Raw genomic sequence first — 19393 nt, forward strand, 5'->3', positions numbered from 1 at the left:
CAGCAAGAGCAAGCTTTCCCATGGACCAGCTGGCTAGAGAGAAAGAGGAAGGTACCAAGAAAGATCCGAACACTGGTCCCAAGTTTTATGTTATATCTAAGCGTTAGACTCGAACCACTTGGACTAGATCAGACTTGGTCATTGGCTTTCATTTAGGGTGATTTTTGATTTCGGATATGCAGAACCCTTTTTCACATTTGCTTTAATTTTTTGTAGATAATATGCAGCAATCGAATTAGATACTACTTTATATGTTCCATTTAATTCTATAAGAAAATAAGTTGACAAATCTATAGACAGCTTTTGTGTTGAGAATCACATATTACCGCGTTGTCAGATTGCGACGATACGAATTTAATCATAGATGGTTTCGTAGTGGACAAACCTTTCGAAGGTTTTGTAGTTTTACAAAAAAAAATTGTAACGCGGACAAATTTCAATATATAAGTGACAGTGACTAGTAATTATGTGTGATAAGCATTTTTCTTTTTTTCTTTAGTGTGGTAGAAAATCAAAATCCAAACAAAATTCTAAACACTTTGTGTTGTTGTGTTTTTTTGTTCTCTCTCTCTCACTCGAGAAGTCGGCAAACATAAGGTATTAGGTGATGGAGAATGAAATTGGAGGGCTGAGGCACATATTGATGACGGTCTTCCTTTCTGGCTTCGCCGAGTTCATGGCAATACCTGTGGTTACCGACGTTGCCGTCGCTGCCGTGTGCTCCGGTCCAGGCGACTCATGTTCTCTGGCCGTTTACCTCACTGGTTTCCAACAAGTGGTACCAAGCTTTACATCATACACATTTATACTTCCATTAGTCTCTCTCCTTTGATCTTCATTTTCTCGATTGTTAAATTGAAATTGAGAACGTATAATATAATTCAGATGCATCGGCTTTGAGTGTTTTTTCATCCTAAATATTTTTAAAGAGTATATTCTCTTTCATATTTCAAACTAAATCTTAGTTACTTGTAATAAAGTAGTTTTTTTTTTTCTAAATTGACTTTTACTCAGCATTCTTCCATGTTTTCACATATCATAATTAAAATTTTGAAAAAGAGTAAATATAATGATTTTTGTGGTAATAACGATTCTTCTATCTTTAACTAAGTTGTTTATACAAAAAGTAACACCATGTTATTCAAATTAAGAATCATTGTATGTAATTAATATGATTTTTTTTTCTAAACTGAAGACAATAGGGATTGGAACAATGATAATGATGCCGGTAATTGGGAATCTATCAGACAGATATGGGATTAAAACAATCCTCACAGTTCCTATGTGTCTCTCCATTATTCCTCCTGATCCGTTTTGTTTTCTTTTGTCTCTATTTTCTTTTTGTTTTTGTTACATATCATTTGTGCGGAGTGACTAACTGACTGACGCAAAGAAAATAACGCACTAAATATATTAACTCATTAAAACCAACACCAAAAGAATAAGATACGTGTACGTCAATGTATTATATATTCTTTAACTATATGGACAATATTATGTGGACGTAAAGAAGCTTTACCCCACTTCAATACATGTACATGCCCATGTATCGTCGTTTTCCCTACCACTACTAATGTTCACCTCACAAATACAACTAGTTTAAATGGCAACACACAAAAAAACAAATCGATCTCAGAAATTTTATCTAGAGAGAATTGCATTTACACCTACTATTGGTGTAAATGTTTGCAAGTAGACCTACATTGAGTGCAAGGTATACTTTTTTGATATTTTTTGTACGGAGAAACTCATTTTCGGACAGTTTTGCTCCTGACATAGGTGATAAGTGTGTAACTGTAGAGATAAAATATATTGTTGCTTGACCATTGGATTTAAGCTCAGTAATTATAATCCTATGGGTTACAGCTGAGAAAGATTGTGTGATAAACACAATTCTTTTTGTCCTTTTCATCTTTTGTTTTTTTTTTTTTGGTTTTTTTTTTGTTTTACTCTACTTTATTTTTTGGTTTTCTATATCTCTTTTTGTTTTTTTCTTTGTTATAACACTTTAGCTAGTTATTATCAAAAAATTATATGTTCATTTTTATACAATCTATTATGATTATATTTTTCTACATCTAAGATGTATATTGCTATATTTTTTTCATTTAGTATATTATACACTATCCATTTTTAGTTGAACATTTGTTCACTAATAAGTGGATGACCATTTATAGTAAGTTGTGTTTAATTTAATTGGTCATCTACTTATTAGTGAACAAATGTTTAATTTTTTAGTTGAACTGTTATATTTTTAGTTGAACTTTTTTTGATGAAATAATGACAAGAAATACTTAAACAATATCACTCAATGAATTTTACTATTATTTGCATTAAAACATTTTTTTAATATATATTTTTATGAACATACAAACATATCCACCAACTTATGACCACATGGATATATATGATCGAGGTGTTCAAGTTAAAAGGAAATTATTGGGCTATGGACTCGGAGATGCAACACATTGATCATATATATATCTATGTGGTCATAGTTTGGTTGATATGTTAGGATGTTCATAAAAAAAATGTTTTGATGCAAACAATAATAAAATTTATTAAGTGGTATTGTTCAGATATTTCTACATTTTGTAGTGGACAAAACTTATTTCATCGAAAAAAAATTCAACTAAAAATATGACAATTCAACTAAAAATGTGACAATTCAACTAAAAAGTTGAACATTTGTTCACTAATAAGTAGATGACCAGTTGCATTAAACATAATTTAGTGTAACAAATGTTCCACTAAAAATGGATAGTGTATAATATACTAATTCAAAAAAATATAGCAATATACATTTTAAAATATATATAAAATATAATTATAATATATTGTATAAAAATGAACATCTAATTTTTTGATAATAACTAATTAAAGTGTTACAACAAAAAAAATAAAGTAGAGGAAAACAAAATATAACAAAAGAGAGAGAGAAAGCTGAGATGTGTTTGGTTTGGTAAGAGAGTAATATGTAATTTTGAAGGGGAAAAATATAGGAGTAGCACAAAGTATGTGTATTTGTCATTAAAGTGGAAGAAAATAGGTATAGATGCAAATATCTCTTTTATGATCTATCGATATTAACTAAATTTTTTTTTTTTCAGTCTTAGAACTGAAAATAAATTAACTACCAAAAGGTTTTGAATCGCAGTTACAAACAAGGCTTAATCATTTTACACGAAAACAGTTTCGTGGATTTTTTTCGTACGTTCATTCTTCAGAGCATATGCATTGGTGAGAGATCAATTGAGCTTTTCATTATAAAATATTGATTTTTTTAATGCATAAAATTTTGAGAACTCTTTATAAATATTGTGTGTGCATTGGTGAGAAACTTGAGTTTCTCATCAAAATAATATTTTATTATAACTTAATATTTTTATATAATTTTTTTAATATTTATTTTGTTAACTTATTTTTCATTTTATCATAAATTATAAAAAATTATTAATAATTTTTAAATATATTAAATTATTTATTAAATATATTTAATTTTATTAATTAATTATATTTTATACTATTTATCATATTACCAATAATCAAATTATAAATACTAATATAGTTAGTAAAAGTTTCACAATACTACTTTTTTTTCAACTCTCATAATTTATTTAATCATACAAATATTTTTATTGTATCAACTTATATTAATTTTAAACAATATAAATATATAATATAAAATTATGCATAATGGAACTTGTTAGAAAACTAATTTTATTTTATGATTTATAAAAAATATAAAACTAAAAAATAACAAAAAAATAAACTATTAATTTAAGCTTTTAAGTTTTGCAGATTTAGTTTATTAGAATAAAATATAGAAATTAAGATAATGACTTGTGTCACCATACGAGAGGATATCATTGATTTCTCAAGGTTTGTCATATCGATTCTCCCATTTTTCAATAAAATAATATTATTATTTTCTTTTTTTATTTATTTTAATTACGAAAAATTATATGAAAAACTACCAATGGTCATGGTCTTACACACTCACAAGTCACATAAGCTGAATTCCTGGACATGCTTTTTGTTCCAATGGTCGCATAATTATCAATTAAACTTTAAAATTAAAAAATTGAAAATAAATAAAGGGCAACAAGTGATGCGATTTAGTAAGTACATTTATTTTTTCTAAAACTTATTATCTGCCTACATAACACCAAACAATTTTAAAATTGTATTTTACCTTGTATCTTCCTCTGTCATGTATACAAAAAACTTGTAGTATTATCTTGCCTGCAATCTTTCGCAGCTGAGCCATAAATTAAAGATAAGAGAATTATAATTATCTTGCCAAATAAATTAACTATGCCAAATATTAACCAAAAAGAAATTAACTATTCCAAATAGTTGACAAAAAAAAAATTAACTATTCCATTGTTTGATTCTTACTTTATAGAATAATAATGTCTCATATTATCAAAAGAAAATAATTTTATTATTTGATTTTGGCAGTAATTTTAGGGTACAGAAGGGATACAAATTTCTTCTATGTGTATTATATAAGCAAGATTGTAACCTCTATGGTATGCCAAGGCACCGTCGCCGTCCTCGCTTATGCTTATGTGGTACATTTTAATAAATTATCGTAGTTTTATAATAAAATACTGTTATCTAATTTTTTTATCAGGTTACTTCAAATAAAATTCATTTTGAGGAAATTTTTTTGTTCAGGCAGAAAATATTAACGGCAGTATAGGCAGTGCAAGAACATCAGCATTTGGTATTTTAACTGGTATCCAAACAATCGCAGGACTTTTCGGAGAACTAGTTGCTCGTTTTCTACCCATCTCTTTGAATTTTCAGGTACTTTTATCATCACTATACTTTTTTTGTTTTGATTTTTTTGTTGGTTTATATCACTATACATTAATTCATTAGAAAGTTAAATTTTCATGTGATCCAAAGTCTAACGTGTTTTCTTTTTTTTGGAAGTAATAAGGTTTCTGCTATAACATTTCTCGTTAGTCTGGTGTACATGAGACTTTTCCTAAAGGAAAGGCTAAACGATAATGAAAATGATGATCATCATGATGGTGCATATCATGATGATGATCATGATAGTAACAATGTCGGAATGTTAGGAGAGCCGATTCTGAACGACACACCCATTAAAACACGTGTCTTTCACAGGAAGTATTCTTCATTGAAAGATATGATCAGCTTAATGAAGACTAGGTATATTTTATACATATTTATGTACTTCATGCATGTATATTATTATTGTAAATGATTGGATATGGTTTTTATTAATGCATGCAGCACCATATTTGTACAAGCATTGGTTATTACATTCTTCAGCAGTTTCTCAGAGAGTGGACTGGAGTCTGCTTATTTGGTTTATCTCATATATATATATTATATATTTACTCCTTATTTTACATATTTAGTTTTTTTTTTTTAATGAACTAATATGTATGATTTTTTTTTTTTTTAACTATATATGCAGTACTTTTTGAAAGCACGTTTTGGATTTGACAAGAAACAGTTTGCTGAACTCGTATTGTTGCTTAACATCGTTGGATCTTTCACTCAAGTAAATAGATTAAGATTGATTATATCATGAACATAGTATATATAATTATTATTCAAAAAAAAAGAACATAGTATTTATAACTATAATTAAATATATTGTAATAACTTCTAAGTTAATTTGATATGTATTAGTGTTTTCTCAGCTGTTTGTACTACCAAGATTTGCATCTGCCATTGGAGAACGCAAGCTTTTATCAACAGGACTTTTTATGCAATTCTTGAACGTAAGCATATTTATTTCTTAGTTCTTACTTACGTTTCTATTGATACCTTAAATAATTAATTGATCTTGTCACATAGAAGTATTGAAATGGGTCATATTGGGGGTTTGTGATGCAGATGGCCATTGTCAGCATTTCTTGGGCACCATGGGTGAGTCAATCAAAACTAGGGATATGATTCAAAGTTCCATCTCAATTTGATTTTGCTTTTTTTTTTTTTTTTCGATTTCGCAGGTTCCTTATTTCACCACGATCTTTGTACTTCCTGGAGCCTTGTTTGTGATTCCGTCGGTGAGACATTTTTATTTTTAATCAGTCATTTATAATACTCTAAATCTTGCCTGATACTTAACAAAATTTGTGAGTAATCTTGCATCGGAAATGAAATAAGACCTAGAGTAATATATAATGAATAATATCTCACATAGAGAATTAGGCAGAATTCTTAAGTTATATTGGCAATCAGAGTGGCCTATCTATAAACATGGACCAATACATTCATCGTCAAAATGGTTTTAAATTCGGATTCTATAAAATTTAAAGTTTGAACATTTTGGGATGCAGGTTTGTGGTATTGCCTCAAGACAGGTCGGAACTGGTGAACAGGTAAGAGCTAGTAAAGATTGAATACTGGGTTTCTGTGGTATCAGTATTTCAAACAAAAACAAAAGAGCACAAGAATATTGTTTGAATTTCTGTAGGGAAAGGTGCAAGGATGCATATCTGGAGTGAGATCCTTTGGCGCAGTCGTGGGACCATTTGCATTGAGTCCATTGACAGGTTTGTAAGGCCGTAAGAACACAAAAGACTACTAAATTCTATTCATGTCTTTTGACACATTTAAACTTTTGGTTTCATGTATATAGCATTGTTTCTTTCTGATAATGCACCGTTCTATTTCCCTGGATTCTGCCTTCTTTGCGTCTCCTTGTCCTCGGTACGTGTGGCTATCTCATCCATCTACAATATTTTTTATTTGATTAAAATATTATGATGGACCAAGATGCTTTGCATGCGCAGTTGATTGGGTTTTTTCAAAGTCTATTTATTAAAGATGTTCCTACTCCACCATTGAACAAAGCAAGTAACAAGACCTCAAGGGACGAAGTGTGATTACAAGTACTCACCAAGTATATTAGAGAAGAATGTATATAGCTTTGTAGTATGTGATAATTTATATATATGGTAACTTTGTGTGACACCTTTCTCACCCCCCCCCCACCTTTTTCTTATAATAAAGTTGTTCAAATCCAACTAATCGGATAAAACAAATTAGTAGAAAAATAATGGAACATATAGGGAAACTATAAAATTTAGAGTTTAGTTATAAAATTAAAATATATTAAAAACAATGATAAAATCTTAGTACGAGTGTCTTACCAAATGCTTTAAATTAGAACTGTTGGAATCAAGTCTTTGATTAATCCACAAAATTGTTGAAACAGAATCAAGAGCGTAAAGAGAAGAAAATGGAGAAGAATTCATTGGTTATAAGTTAGAACGAAGAAGAATGTGAAGAAGCGTTGGAGACTGAAAAAGAAGACAAGTAAATGAGTATTGGGCCTTTGTGTTATGTAAGCCCATAAACTTGTTTAGTGGGTATTGTTTAGCTTTCACAAAACTATAGTAAAATCTAAGTAAGTCCATATATAAGTGTAAGGATGTATAATGAAATGGATAAGAGAGTTTAAAGCAAAAAGAGGCTAAACCTAAAGTTGAACATGGTATCAGAGCTTCCAGTTCTTGGTGATCTTCAAGCTTGAAATTCCTGGGCAAAAGAAACATGGACACAAGTATGAATCAGGTGATTAAAGAGAGAGAGTATTGTAGTATATGAAAGAAGCATAACCACAATGAAGAAAAATGTTATCTCAAATGTCGATACGAAACCCAATTTTCATTCAAGCAATTCAGGCCGAGAAGAAAACACGGGCATTTTGAAAAAAGACTGTCGAAGCAAAAAGCATCAAGATAGAAAAACACAGAATTACCGGGAAGAAGAAACAAGGCTGTTTAGTGCACCATATGTTGTAGAGCAAACACGCAGTGATGAAGTGTGGCTGATTGACAGTGGAGCAACTAATCACATGACTCGTGAAGAAAAGCTCGTCACCACCATAGACAGGTCAGTTCAAGTTCCCATTAGAATTGGAAATGGTGCTACATTAATGACTGCAGGAAAAGGAAACATTGAAGTAGTAACTAAGAAGAGAACAAGAGTTATTAAGGATGTGTTTTTGGTTCCAGAGATAGACAAAAAAATTTTTGAGTGTGCCTTAGATGACTAGAAATGGTTATCAAGTGTTGTTTGTTGGGAACAAATGCATTATTCACAACCAAAATGGGGATAAGATTGTTGAAGTGGAAATGGCAAGGAATGCTTACTTATTGAGAATGGAAATTGCAGAGGAGAGTGTGCAAATGGCCAAAGAAGAGAGTATGTCTGAGCTGTGGCACAAAAGATTGGGTCATTCAGGACTAAACCTGCAAAATCTCCAAACAAATGAAATGGTTAAAGGATTGCCATTTTTCAAAGTGATCAAGAATGTATGTGAGGCATGTGTAAAAGGGAAATAGTGCAGAGAATAATTTCCTAAGATAGCAGAGACCAAGAGTGAAAGAATTCTAGAACTAATCCATACAGATGTATGCGGACCAATGCAGACACCATCATGTAATGGAAGTGTATACATACTTACTTTTACGGATGATTACTCATACATGCTATGGGTGTACTTCCTGAAGTCAGTCAAAGACATTTGCCGCTTTCAAGAAGTTCAAGAATCTGGTTGAAACACAAACAAACAAACAAGAAGATAAAGAAAATCAGGTCAGATAGAGGAGGAGAGTTCAAGTCAGAAATTTTGTAAGAAAATGGAATTGAAAGGCAATTTACAGTAGCTTACTCACCTCAACAAAATGGGGTTGCTGAACGTAGAAACAGAACGTTGATGGACATGGCAAGAAGCATGTTAAAAGACAAGGAAATGCCAAATGAATTTTGGGCTGAAACAACATTTATAACAGCTTACCTTCAAAACAGACTTCCCACTAAGGCTTTGAATCAGAAAACTCCACTTGAAGCTTGGAGTGGCCATAGACCTTATGTTTACCACCTTAGAGTATTTGGATGTATTTGTCATGTGTGGATCCCTGCAGTAAAGAGAAAAAATTTAGATGATAGAACGGAGAAAGTTGTGTTCATGGGATACAGTAGTGTAAGTAAAGGGTATAGAGTGTATGTCATGAGTACAAGGAGGATAGAAATATCAAGGGATGTTGTTTTTGAAGAAAATAAAAGCTGGAACTGGAAAACTCAAGAGGAAGTTAAGGAACAACCTGAGGTGTCTCCTAGTGCTGAAAAAAACACCTCTTAAGACAAATGCCGGTGTACAAAGGAAAATGATACAAGTCTAGCAAACAAATCAACTACAAGTGATGTGAGACAGGAAATCAGTCCCATACCTTTTCAACTGAGTGGAGGAGTGTCAGAAATTGGTAGCTCATCGAGACAGGTTCATAAAGTCAAAAAGCTAAGTGATATTTATCATGAAGAAGAACAACAAGACAATGAAGCTGACCAAGTTGAGGAGGCATGCTACTTATCCTGGCAGGAGCCTACCTTTTTCGAAGAAGCTGTCAATGATGTAAACTAGAGAGGTGCAACGGGTGAGGAAATTTGCAACATCAATAAAAATGATACTTGGGATTTGGTGGAGAGACCTACAGATAAGAAAATAATCTCTATCGAATGGATATACAAGATAAAGACAGATGAGGTTGGTAAAATCCAAAAGTTGAAAGCAAGACTAGTGGCTAGGGGATTTACTCAAACCTATGGAGAAACGTTTGCCCCTGTATCTAGACATGATACAATTAAAGCCCTAATAGCACTTGCTGCACAAAGAAAGTGGAATTTACATCAGATGGATGTTAAATCAGCTTTCTTAAATGGAGAAATCACCAAAGAAGTGTATGTAGAGCAACCACCTGGCTTTGAGATAGAGGGAGCAGAGAATATGGTTTACAAATTGAAGAAGGCTTTGTATGGTCTAAAGCAGGCTCCAAGGGCTTGGTACAACAAGATTGACTCATACTTCATGTCACAAGGATGCAAGAGAAGCGACTGTGATGCATCAATGTACACACTAGAATGTGAAGGTGAAATCATGATTATAAGTCTACGTAGATGATCTTATTATCACAGGTAGCAATGAGGATATGATTAATCAATTTAAGGAGAAGTTGAAAAATACCTTTGAGATGACTGATTTGGGAAAGCTTAAATACTTCCTTGGATTTGAGATCACCTACACAGATGGAGGAATATTTCTAAGTCAAAAGAAATACGCATAACAACTGTTGGAAAAATTTGACATGAAACATTGCAAGAGTGTAGGGACACCACTGGTACCAAATCAAAAGGATCAAGGAGAAGGAGCAGAACTCACCAACCCAAATCTCTATCGAAGCATGATAGGAGGATTGTTGTATCTTGCTGCAACTAGACCAGACCTTGCATTTATTGCCTCTTATCTGTCCAGGAGCCTATCACAACCAAGAGAGAAAAACTTGCAAGAGGCAAAGAGATTGTTAAGGTAGATACAAGGAACAATTGACTACGGGTTAAACTTTCAGGAGACAAACCAAATAGAGTTAGTTGGCTTCTCAGATTAAGATAGGGCTGGTTGCAAAGAAGATATGCGAAGCACCACAGGAATGTGTTTCACACTTGGGAGTGCAATGTTCACATGGCAAACTCAAAAACAAGATACAATTGCCCAATCCACAGCAGAGGCGGAGTATATGGTGCTGAGTGCAGCCACAAACCATGCAGTGTGGTTGAAACGTTTAATGGGGGAATTAAAAGTCAATACTACAGAGAGTGTCCAAATCTATTGCGACAATACATCGGCAATAGCAATTGGAAAAAATCCTGTCCAACACAAGAGAAAAATAAACATTCAAATTTGTTATCATGTTGTTCGAGAAGCAGAAAGAGATGGAGTAATTAGTCTACGGTATTGCAATGGGGAAGAACAAACTGCAGACATTCTTACCAAACCACTTGGGACAAAGCGATTTGAAGATCTCCGACTCAGACTTGGAGTAATGAAAAACCCAATTGGAAGAAGAACGATTCAAAGAGGTATCACACAAGATCCCCCAGTGGAAGCAAACATGCATAAACGAGAGAAGATCCAGGTAAATGAAACCAAAGAGAAACAAGAGAAACCTGAGATCAAAGAAAATCAGGAGAAGGTGATGAAATCAATGACAACGGGAAATCAATTGAGGAATAAGGTGATGAGGGAGAAAGAAAACGTACCAGTAAGTTATGCAAACATCGTGAAGAGATGTTGTCCAATGGAAGAAGGAATCAAACTGAAAACTCAAGGGAATGTGGAGGTCAAAACCCTAACATCAAATTTGGGGATTAATCAAAAGAATTGAGAGGGAGTGTTGGAATAAAGTCTTTGATTAGTCCACAAAATTGTTGAAACAGAATCAAGAGCTTGAAGAGAAGAAAATGGAGAAGAGTTCATCGGTTAGAAGTTAGAATGAAGAAGAAGGTGAAGAAGCGTTGGAGACTGAAGAAGAAGACAATTAAATGAGTATTGGGCCTTTGTGTTATGTAAGCCCATAAACTTGTTTAGTGGGTATTGTTTAGCTTTCACAAAACTATATAGTAAAACCTCAGTAAGTCCATATATAAGTGTAAGGATGTATAATGAAATGGATAAGAGAGTTTAAGGCAAGAAGAGGTTAAACCTAAAGTTGAACATGGTATCAGAGCTTCCAGTTCTTGGTGATTTTCAAGCTTGAAATTCCTGCGCAAAAGAAACATAGACACAATTATGAATCAGGTGATTAAAGAGGGAGAGTATTGTAGTATACGCAAGAAGCATAACCATAGTGAAGAAAAATGTTATCTCAAATTTCGTTGTTGAAGCTTGATTATGACGGTGTTGTAGAAGCTTGGTTAATCTCGCCGTTAAAATTCGATAATAGGTTGCGCCTTCTTACACGTACGGTCTGTGTTCCAGTGTTCATGCCATCCAGATCCTGTCAGAGGAGATACGAATGGCCTGTGTTCCTTCACACATGCCATTCTCGACCCGAATCAGGCCTCTGACGCTTGTTGTTGTAGTGATTTGGAGGACTGTTAGGGTTTTTGGATATGATCTGTGAACTGTCATGTCTGATAGCCCCAACATTTCCCAAAGTCAAACAAATCTCTGATAAATTTATTACCTTCCAACAAAAATTAAACTCACTATCTCCCCTAAATAGGAAAAAAAATGTCAATTTCGATCTTAGCATTACACACTATAAATTGTCAACTGTGATTTGGAATATTATTTTACATGCAGTCGATTTATGATGGTGTATATATACCCGGCCTTACAAATTTTTTTTTAAGTTTAATAAACTTTAAAATGTAGTGGAAATCAAAAACTTCATTAGTACAGCTATTAATCTTGAATCAATTACATGATAAGCTTTTTGTTTGGGTTTAGTAGGTCCAATTTTGGTTTAGGGTATATCTTTTGTTATTAAGTATGTATTTTATGAGAAAAAAAATCCAAATCTTTAGTTTTTTTAAACGACAAAAATGACAAATTTCAAATATTTTAGTAAAAATGGCAAATTTGAGAAATGGTTAGCCAAAAATGGCATTTTGAACAAGAATCCCGTTAATCTTTGGGAAATTTTCAAAATACTTATTTTAATTTTTTTAGCAAAATGTCTCTAAAAATTTGTAATCTACTCAAATACGTGTGTAACTTTATAAAAGCATACACAAACTATTTTCTATGTGTATAAAATATTATAAATATCATATAAATAGCTTACAAATACCTAATAAAACCTTTAAAAATATCTTGTATAATCTAATAAATACTTTGTTAAACCTTATAACAAATACTTGGATCGAATCTCCGAGTAGTAGTTACCATCCAGAAATACCATATATACTTTATAAAGTTTATATCTTAAAAACATTGTATTAGAGCCTCTTCAAACTCGTAATGAAGAGGAGGAAGAGCAGGTCTTAGAAGAAATGGCGACTGCGAAAGTGGGAGATCAGGATGCGACGATGGCAGATGTAGGTGAGAAGGTCAGGCCGCCTGGGGATCCACCTGATTCATCGAGGGTATGAGTGGAGAAACCGATGGGTAGTTCAAGTGGTGGTATTCCAAAGCCGGAGAGTGTTGTGGATGATGTGTTTGTGGAGGAAAGACTGAGGTTGGAGTTCCCAACTGGTGAGGATGGGGAGTCAGTGCTTAAGATTGGGAATGAGGCTTTGGAGGCTATGAATGGGTTCTGGAAGAGATGTATGATAGTTAAACTGCTAGGAAGGCAGATCCCAATAATTGTCCTTACTCAGAAGCTTTGGGAGTTGTGGAAGCCGCGATGTGGTATGTTTATTATGGATCTACCTAAATAATTCTTTATGGTTTGTTTTGATTTGGAGGAAGAGTATTTGGCGGCACTCACGGGAGAGCCGTGGATGGTGTTTGGCAATTACCTTATGGTACAGGATTGGTCGCTGAAGTTTGATCCACTACGTGATGATATAGTCACGACTCTAGTGTGGGTACGTGTATCGAACAGTCCGATCAACTACTACCATCAGGCAATTCTTATGGGGTTAGCATGTGGTTTAGGGGAGCCTTTAAGGGTGGATATGACAACATTAAACTTTGAGAGATCACGTTTGGCTCAAGTTTGTGTGGCGGTCAATCTGTCTAAGCCATTGAAGGGGACTGTGATGATCAATGGAGAAAGGTTCTTTGTGACGTATGAAGGCTTAGCTAATATTTTCTCTTTGTGTGGGATCTATGGACATCTAGTGCATGTGTGTCCCAAAAAAGTTGTAGAGAGGAGTGTTGTGTTCGCTGAACCGGGTCTAGCGACAGAGGTGTCGGGGCCGGTGCACCAGGAGGATGGATTCACGGAGGTTAGAGACCTAGGAGGTGGCCAATTCTAATGGTGCAGGCGCTGTGTTTGCTGCGGGTTCATCGGCAGATAAATCGGGTGTTAGATCATAAAGGAATATTCAGGGGATCCCGAGAAGTACGGTTTTGGAACATCAAAGGTTGGAAGATATTGTGGTATCCCAGGAAAGTACGAAAGTTGCTAGTACGGTAGAAATGAATAAGGAAAACGTATCTCCTAAAGATCAAGGCAGATTGTGCAGAGTAAGCCGCAAGGAAAGGAAGTGAGTATGGCTTGGAATTTGAATAATGGAAATGGGGGAGTTATGCTGGGCCGAAGGGTAAGAAGACTGGAAAGAATAAAACTGCAGAGCTCATTGGGCCGCATCAAAAGCAACGCTTTTTAAAAAATTCATCCCGGGGCCTAGTTTTTGGACCCATTAAGGGGGAAGACTTGTTGCTCGTGAATGGTAAGAGACTGTGTGTAGAGCCGGTGAATTTGGGGAGAACCGGCGGAGGGTTCATGAATAATGGCGGAGACCGGATGACGGAGCGGCATCCAATTTCAGTATCCATGAGTATCGAGGATGGATCTCAACCACAGGAGGAGGAGATGCCAGGGGATGTCGGGAACTTGCAGACAGCTTGTCCTACCGGCAGAAGTGAGTTGGGGTTGCACTAATGGTACGCCCCAGTTGTTTGGAATATTTTCATTTGTATATCAATGAATTGCATATTAATGAACTGTCGGGGGCGAATAAACCCAATTTCAGAAGAGCTATTCGATACCTATTGAAGAAATTCAAGACAGACATCTGCATTATTTGAAACACACGCCGGAGGAGTTAAAGCAGACCGAATCTGTCACAGCTTAGGCTTCGATAATTCGTTTCGGGTGGATGTTGTTGGGCAGACTGGTGGTATGGGATTGGCGAGATCGCTATTGTGGAATCGTCTGATCAGTTTATTGTGGCTAAGGTAGAAACAGACACAGAGGTGTTGAATCTTGTTGTTGTCTACGCTGCCCCCTCAGTGAGTAGACGAACTGGGCTTTGGGATAAGCTGAGTGGTGTTATCCTTGCATTGGAGGGACCTATGCTGGTTGGTGGACACTTTAATACAATTGTGAGGACTGACGAACAATCCGGTGGAAATAGGAGGCTGTCACCAGATTCTTCTGGCCTTTGGGGATTGGATAAATGGTCTATCCTTGATAGACTTGGGATTCAGGGAAAATGAGTTCTTATGGCGCCGAGGTAGAGTTGAGCAGACATGTGTAGCTAAAAGGTTGGATAGAGTATTGTGTTGCGCCCATGCGAGACTTAAGTGATAGGATGCGAGTGTTACTCACCTTCCTTTTTTGGCTTCTGACCACGCACTGCTGTATGTACAACTATCCCAAGAGGTTACACGATGTCCTGGTAAAAGGCTTTTTAGGTTTGAAGCGGCATGGTTGTGTCATCCCAGTTTCAAAGAAGTGTTAACAACGTCGTGGAATGGACAGTTAACTACACCTGATGCATTAAACGAGTTAAGGCTAAAGCTTAATAAGTGGAATAGGGATGTGTTTAGGGATGTTCAAAAATGAAAAGAGGAGCTGATGGGGAGAATAAAAGATGTTCAAGATGCACTGGACATAACGCAACTTGATACATTGCTAAAGGAGGAAGAGGACCTGTTGAAGGAATTTGAAGTGGTTCTGGAGCAAGAGAAAATTCTGTGGTTCCAGAAATCAAGAGATAAATGAATAGTGCATGGTGATCGGAATACTAAATACTTCCACATGTCCACCATCATACGTCGAAGGAGGAACCGTGTGGAGATGTTGAATAATGATGAGAATATTTGGGTACAGGATGCTCAAGAGCTGGAACACATAGTTGTGGATTACTATTGACTTTTGTACTCTATGGAGGACATAGCAGAAGTTGTGGAGGTTTTACCAAGTGTTGGGTTTGTCAATCGCTCAAGGGATGAGAAATCTGCACTAAATAAACCCTTTGTTAAGGCGGAGGTGAAGGCAGCTGTATGTAGTACGGGGGGATTCAAAGCTCCTGGACCAAATGGCTATCAGCCTATCTTCTATTAACAAACTTAGGAGATTGTTGGAGCATCGGTGATCAAGTTTGTGATGGATTTTTTCAGTTCGGGTTTTTTACAACCGGTTATAAATGATGTTTTCCTAGTTTTGAACGCAAAAGTAGCCAAACCGGAGAGGATGAACCAGTTTAGGCCTATAATCTAGTGTAACGTGTTGTTTAAAATCATTACAAAGATCATGGTGCTACGACTTAAGAACGTGATTGGGAAACTGATTGGTCCAGCACAGTCTAGCTTCATCCCGGGGAGATTGAGCACAGATAACATCGTGAATTCGTGATAGTGCAAGAGGCAATTCATTCGATGCGTAAGAAAACAGGGCGTAAGGGTTGGATGTTCCTCAAATTGGATTTGGAGAAAGCTTATGATCGAATCAGGTGAAATTTTTTGGAAGACACTTTACATGTTACTGGTTTGGAGGAGGGGTTGGTGAGTAGGATCCTCCAGTGTGTAAAACAACCTTCAATGTCCATACTCTGGAATGGTGAGCAAACATAGCCCTTCACACCGTCTTGGGGGCTTCGACAAGGAGATCCTTTATCCCTGTATTTATTTGTTTCGTGCTTGGAGTGTCTCTGTCACTTAATAGAGAACGCAATCATCAAAGCTGACTGGAAGCCAATTAGCTTGTCGCGTGGTGGCCCCAAGTTATCTCATATCTGCTTTACGAATGACTTAATACTCTTTGTAGAAGCTTCAGTGTCTCAAATAAGAGTGATCAGACATGTGTTGGAGAGGTTTTGTGTCGCATCGGATCAGAAGGTGAGTTTGGAGAAGTCGAAGATATTCTTCTCAGGAAATGTGTCGTGGGAGTTGGGGAAGTTAAGTACTGATGAAAGCGGGATTAAGTCAACCATGGATCTGGGGAAGTATCTAGGTATGCATGTACTGCAAAAGAGAATTAACAAAGACACATTTGGTGAGGTGCTTCAAAGAGTTACATCGCATCTAGCAGGTTGGAAAGGGAAGTGTCTAAGCATGGCAGGAAGATTAACTTTAACAAAATCCGTCTTATTGTCGATACCAGTTCATACAATGAGCACTATCCTGTTACCAAAAACAATTTTGGAGGCCCTGGATAAAGTAGCATGGGATTTCCTATGGGGTAGCTCTCCGGAAAAGAGGAAGCACCATTTGATTGTGTGGGATAGGATCAACTTGCCTAAAACAGAAGGGGGTTTGTGAATTAGGAATTCACAAGACATGAATAAAGCCCTTCTGGCTAAAGTTGGCTGGCGTTTGCTGGGAGATCAGAGTAGTTTGTGGGCACGGATACTGCGTAATAAGTATAAGGTAAAGGGTATTTGAGAGCATGCTTGAGTGGGAGCAAGAAAATTGAGATCATCAACTTGGCGGAGTGTGAAAGTTGGGTTATGTGATGTGATCGTCTGTGGTCAGCGATGGATTGTGGGAAATGGTCGGGATATTCTTTTTTGGGAGGATAAATGGTTATCAGACAGAGATCTGCTGGAGAGTGTGAGTAGTGATTTACCGAGTGAGCTTAAGGAGCTCCATGTTAAAGACTTTTGGAATGATGAGTCCGGTTGGTCGATGGCAAGACTGTTGCCATTTTTACCCCAACATATTCAACTGGAGTTGGCAGCAATAGTGGTTGATAATGTCTCTGGTGAGCAAGATAGATTGACCTGGGGGGGACGGCTGATGGGAAGTTCATAGTGACGTCGGCATATTCTTTATTAGTGGAGAATCGTTGTCCTAAACTGAATATGTCTGTTTTCTATGATCGTTTCTGGAAAGTTATTGATTTTGAGAGAGTCAAAAATTTTCTTTGGTTGGTGTCCCATCAAGCTATTATGACGAATGCAGAGACGCATCGCCGACATTTAAGTGACACTAATATTTGTCAAGTATGTAAGGGAGGAGTGGAAACAATTATACATGTGCTAGGGATTGCCCGTCTATTGCTGGTCGATGGAGGCGTGTTGTACCAATACATTTGCGACAGAGACTTTTTAATAGTTCGTTGTTGGAATGGCTATCAGATAATTTGCGGATGGGTGAGGTAGTAGCGGGCTGTGTTTGGTCGACCTTCTTTGCTATGGGGTTGTGGTGGAGCTGTAAATGGCGATGTGGAAGTGTCTTTGGTGAGTATAGTCGGTGCCGGGATAAGATTTACTTTGTTAAGGGTTTGGCGCAGGCGGTGAGTAATGCTTACTCACTTACTAGCGAGGGACAAGGAAGAGTGGTGTGGATGGAGAGGTTGTTAGCTTGGAAACGTCTGGGACATGATTGGGTGAAGCTCAATACAGATGGGGCTTCCAATGGCAATCTGGGATTGGTCACAGCTGGCGGGTACTGCGTGATGATGTCGGAGCGTGGTGCGGAGGCTTTGCTTTAAAGATTGGGATATGTTCAGCTCCCTTTGCAGAGCTTTGGGGTGTTTACCATGGTCTCTATTTAGCATGGGGGAAGAATATTCGGAGACTGGAGCTGGAGATCGACTCCGAGTTAGTAGTCGGTTTTTTATTGACAGGGATTAGTGACTCACACCCTTTGTCCTTCTTGGTGTGTATGTGACATGGTTTTTTATCAAGAGACTGGATATTCCGGATTTCGCATGTGTATAGGGAAGTCAGTCATCTAGCCGATGGTTTGGTCAACTATGCTTTTACTTTACCGTTTGGTTTGCATTTATTAGACTCTGTTCCGCTAGATAGAGTTTCGATTGTAGAGGATGATGTTTGAGGAACCGCATTTCCAAGACACACCCGTTTGTAGTTTGCTTTTTTCCTTTTAATAATACTTGTCTCCCCCTCCCTTACCAAAAAAAAAAAAACTCTATTTTCTATATTTAGTTTTTCATTTAAAGAGTAATTAATTTTACTCTTCAAACTCCATTGTTTTGCTATTTATTTATTTTCTATTAAAAGGAAAATTAACAAATTTTTAAGTAAAATTATATGATAATGTGTCAATTTTTAGAGAAAGCCCTTCGTTTTCTATATCTAGAATTATTTTAATTTATTAATGAAAGAAATGAAAGTATGTAATGTATTAATAATGAGCATACATATAATAGAAATTTTAATAGGATTTTTATATGTGTAACACATTTTTAAATTAACGATATTTTTATTAAAATGGAGAGAGTATTTCAGAAGGATCTAACTCAGGGCAAGATTCGGGTAGACCAGACCGTGTTCAGGTAGACCAGACCGTGTTCGGGTAGACCCGACCGTGTTTGGGTAGACCCGACCTTGTTCGGGTAGATCCGACCAGGTTCGGATAGACCCGACCGGGTTTGGGTTTAAGGGATTTATGAATTTATCAAACATTCGATTTGGTTTTGGTCACGTCAGGTTTGGTAGGTTCGAACGACAAAATTAATAATCCTACTAAGTTTTCACCCGCGGTACACCACATGACTAAATTATAAATTAATGTATTTTAAATAATAATTTTTAATTTATTTAGTTTTCAAATTTCCAATTAATTAAATTTTATGTAATTAATTTATAATTTTGTTTAAAATGTTTTTTCTTCTTCTTACGTTTTATATAGTTTATAACCTAATTACATTAAATTTGTTATTAGATAGAATATAAAATTTTAAAACACTTAGTT

At 35.7% G+C, this 19393-nt stretch overlaps 2 protein-coding genes and 1 long non-coding RNA gene across 7 annotated transcripts; 2 read left to right on the forward strand and 1 right to left on the reverse strand.

Annotated features, from left to right (window-relative positions):
• Window positions 1-466: 466 nt before the first annotated feature.
• Window positions 467-7019, forward strand: LOC104767002 (uncharacterized). Of its 4 annotated transcripts, XM_087502048.1 has the most exons (14): window positions 467-778; window positions 1196-1316; window positions 4465-4577; window positions 4684-4815; window positions 4952-5187; window positions 5272-5347; window positions 5459-5545; window positions 5688-5768; window positions 5884-5916; window positions 6000-6056; window positions 6330-6371; window positions 6467-6545; window positions 6632-6702; window positions 6786-6968. In XM_087502048.1, exons 1-14 carry the CDS (start codon window positions 608-610, stop codon window positions 6876-6878), a joined length of 1392 nt encoding a protein of 463 aa, XP_087358174.1. In that variant the 5' UTR covers window positions 467-607; the 3' UTR covers window positions 6879-6968. The 4 variants fall into 4 exon arrangements, 3 of the variants coding, with proteins under 3 accessions (XP_087358174.1, XP_087358172.1, XP_087358173.1); XR_015591108.1 differs by lacking the exon at window positions 1196-1316 and having other exon boundaries at window positions 471-778; window positions 5677-5768; window positions 6786-7019; XM_087502046.1 differs by lacking the exon at window positions 1196-1316 and having other exon boundaries at window positions 471-778; window positions 6786-7019.
• A 297-nt stretch (window positions 7020-7316) lies between these two features.
• On the reverse strand, window positions 7317-11323 carry LOC109131033 (uncharacterized). Of its 2 annotated transcripts, none has more exons than XR_015590505.1 (14): window positions 11095-11323; window positions 10826-11001; window positions 10413-10701; window positions 10217-10336; window positions 10022-10075; window positions 9756-9913; window positions 9601-9662; window positions 9231-9488; window positions 8798-8918; window positions 8676-8693; window positions 8465-8550; window positions 8151-8249; window positions 7757-7937; window positions 7317-7533 (listed from the first exon to the last, which is right to left on the reverse strand). It is a non-coding gene; the product is annotated as an uncharacterized LOC109131033 (long non-coding RNA). The 2 variants fall into 2 exon arrangements; XR_015590506.1 differs by having other exon boundaries at window positions 9384-9488; window positions 11095-11309.
• Window positions 11324-12942: 1619 nt separating this feature from the next.
• Window positions 12943-14947, forward strand: LOC147920867 (uncharacterized). The gene is made up of 5 exons (XM_087501266.1): window positions 12943-13189; window positions 13250-13731; window positions 13835-13972; window positions 14154-14370; window positions 14622-14947. Exons 1-5 carry the CDS (start codon window positions 12943-12945, stop codon window positions 14945-14947), a joined length of 1410 nt encoding a protein of 469 aa, XP_087357392.1.
• The last annotated feature ends 4446 nt before the right edge of the window (window positions 14948-19393 follow it).

The sequence above is a fragment of the Camelina sativa genome, chromosome 19, assembly GCF_030686135.1.
Source record: "Camelina sativa cultivar CO46 ecotype springtype chromosome 19, ASM3068613v1".
Lineage (NCBI taxonomy): Eukaryota > Viridiplantae > Streptophyta > Magnoliopsida > Brassicales > Brassicaceae > Camelina > Camelina sativa.

Coding starts and splice junctions, on each gene's coding strand:
- LOC104767002 (XM_087502048.1), top strand. CDS start 608: ATGGAGAATGAAATTGGAGGGCTGAGGCACATATTGATGACGGTCTTC. Junction 5,546..5,687: donor TCGTTGGATCTTTCACTCAA/GTAAATAGATTA, acceptor GTGTTTTCTCAG/CTGTTTGTACTACCAAGATT. Junction 6,057..6,329: donor CCTTGTTTGTGATTCCGTCG/GTGAGACATTTT, acceptor TTTGGGATGCAG/GTTTGTGGTATTGCCTCAAG.
- LOC147920867 (XM_087501266.1), top strand. CDS start 12,943: ATGGGTAGTTCAAGTGGTGGTATTCCAAAGCCGGAGAGTGTTGTGGAT. Junction 13,732..13,834: donor AGGAGGATGGATTCACGGAG/GTTAGAGACCTA, acceptor AGGAATATTCAG/GGGATCCCGAGAAGTACGGT. Junction 14,371..14,621: donor AGCTTGTCCTACCGGCAGAA/GTGAGTTGGGGT, acceptor GTTGTTGGGCAG/ACTGGTGGTATGGGATTGGC.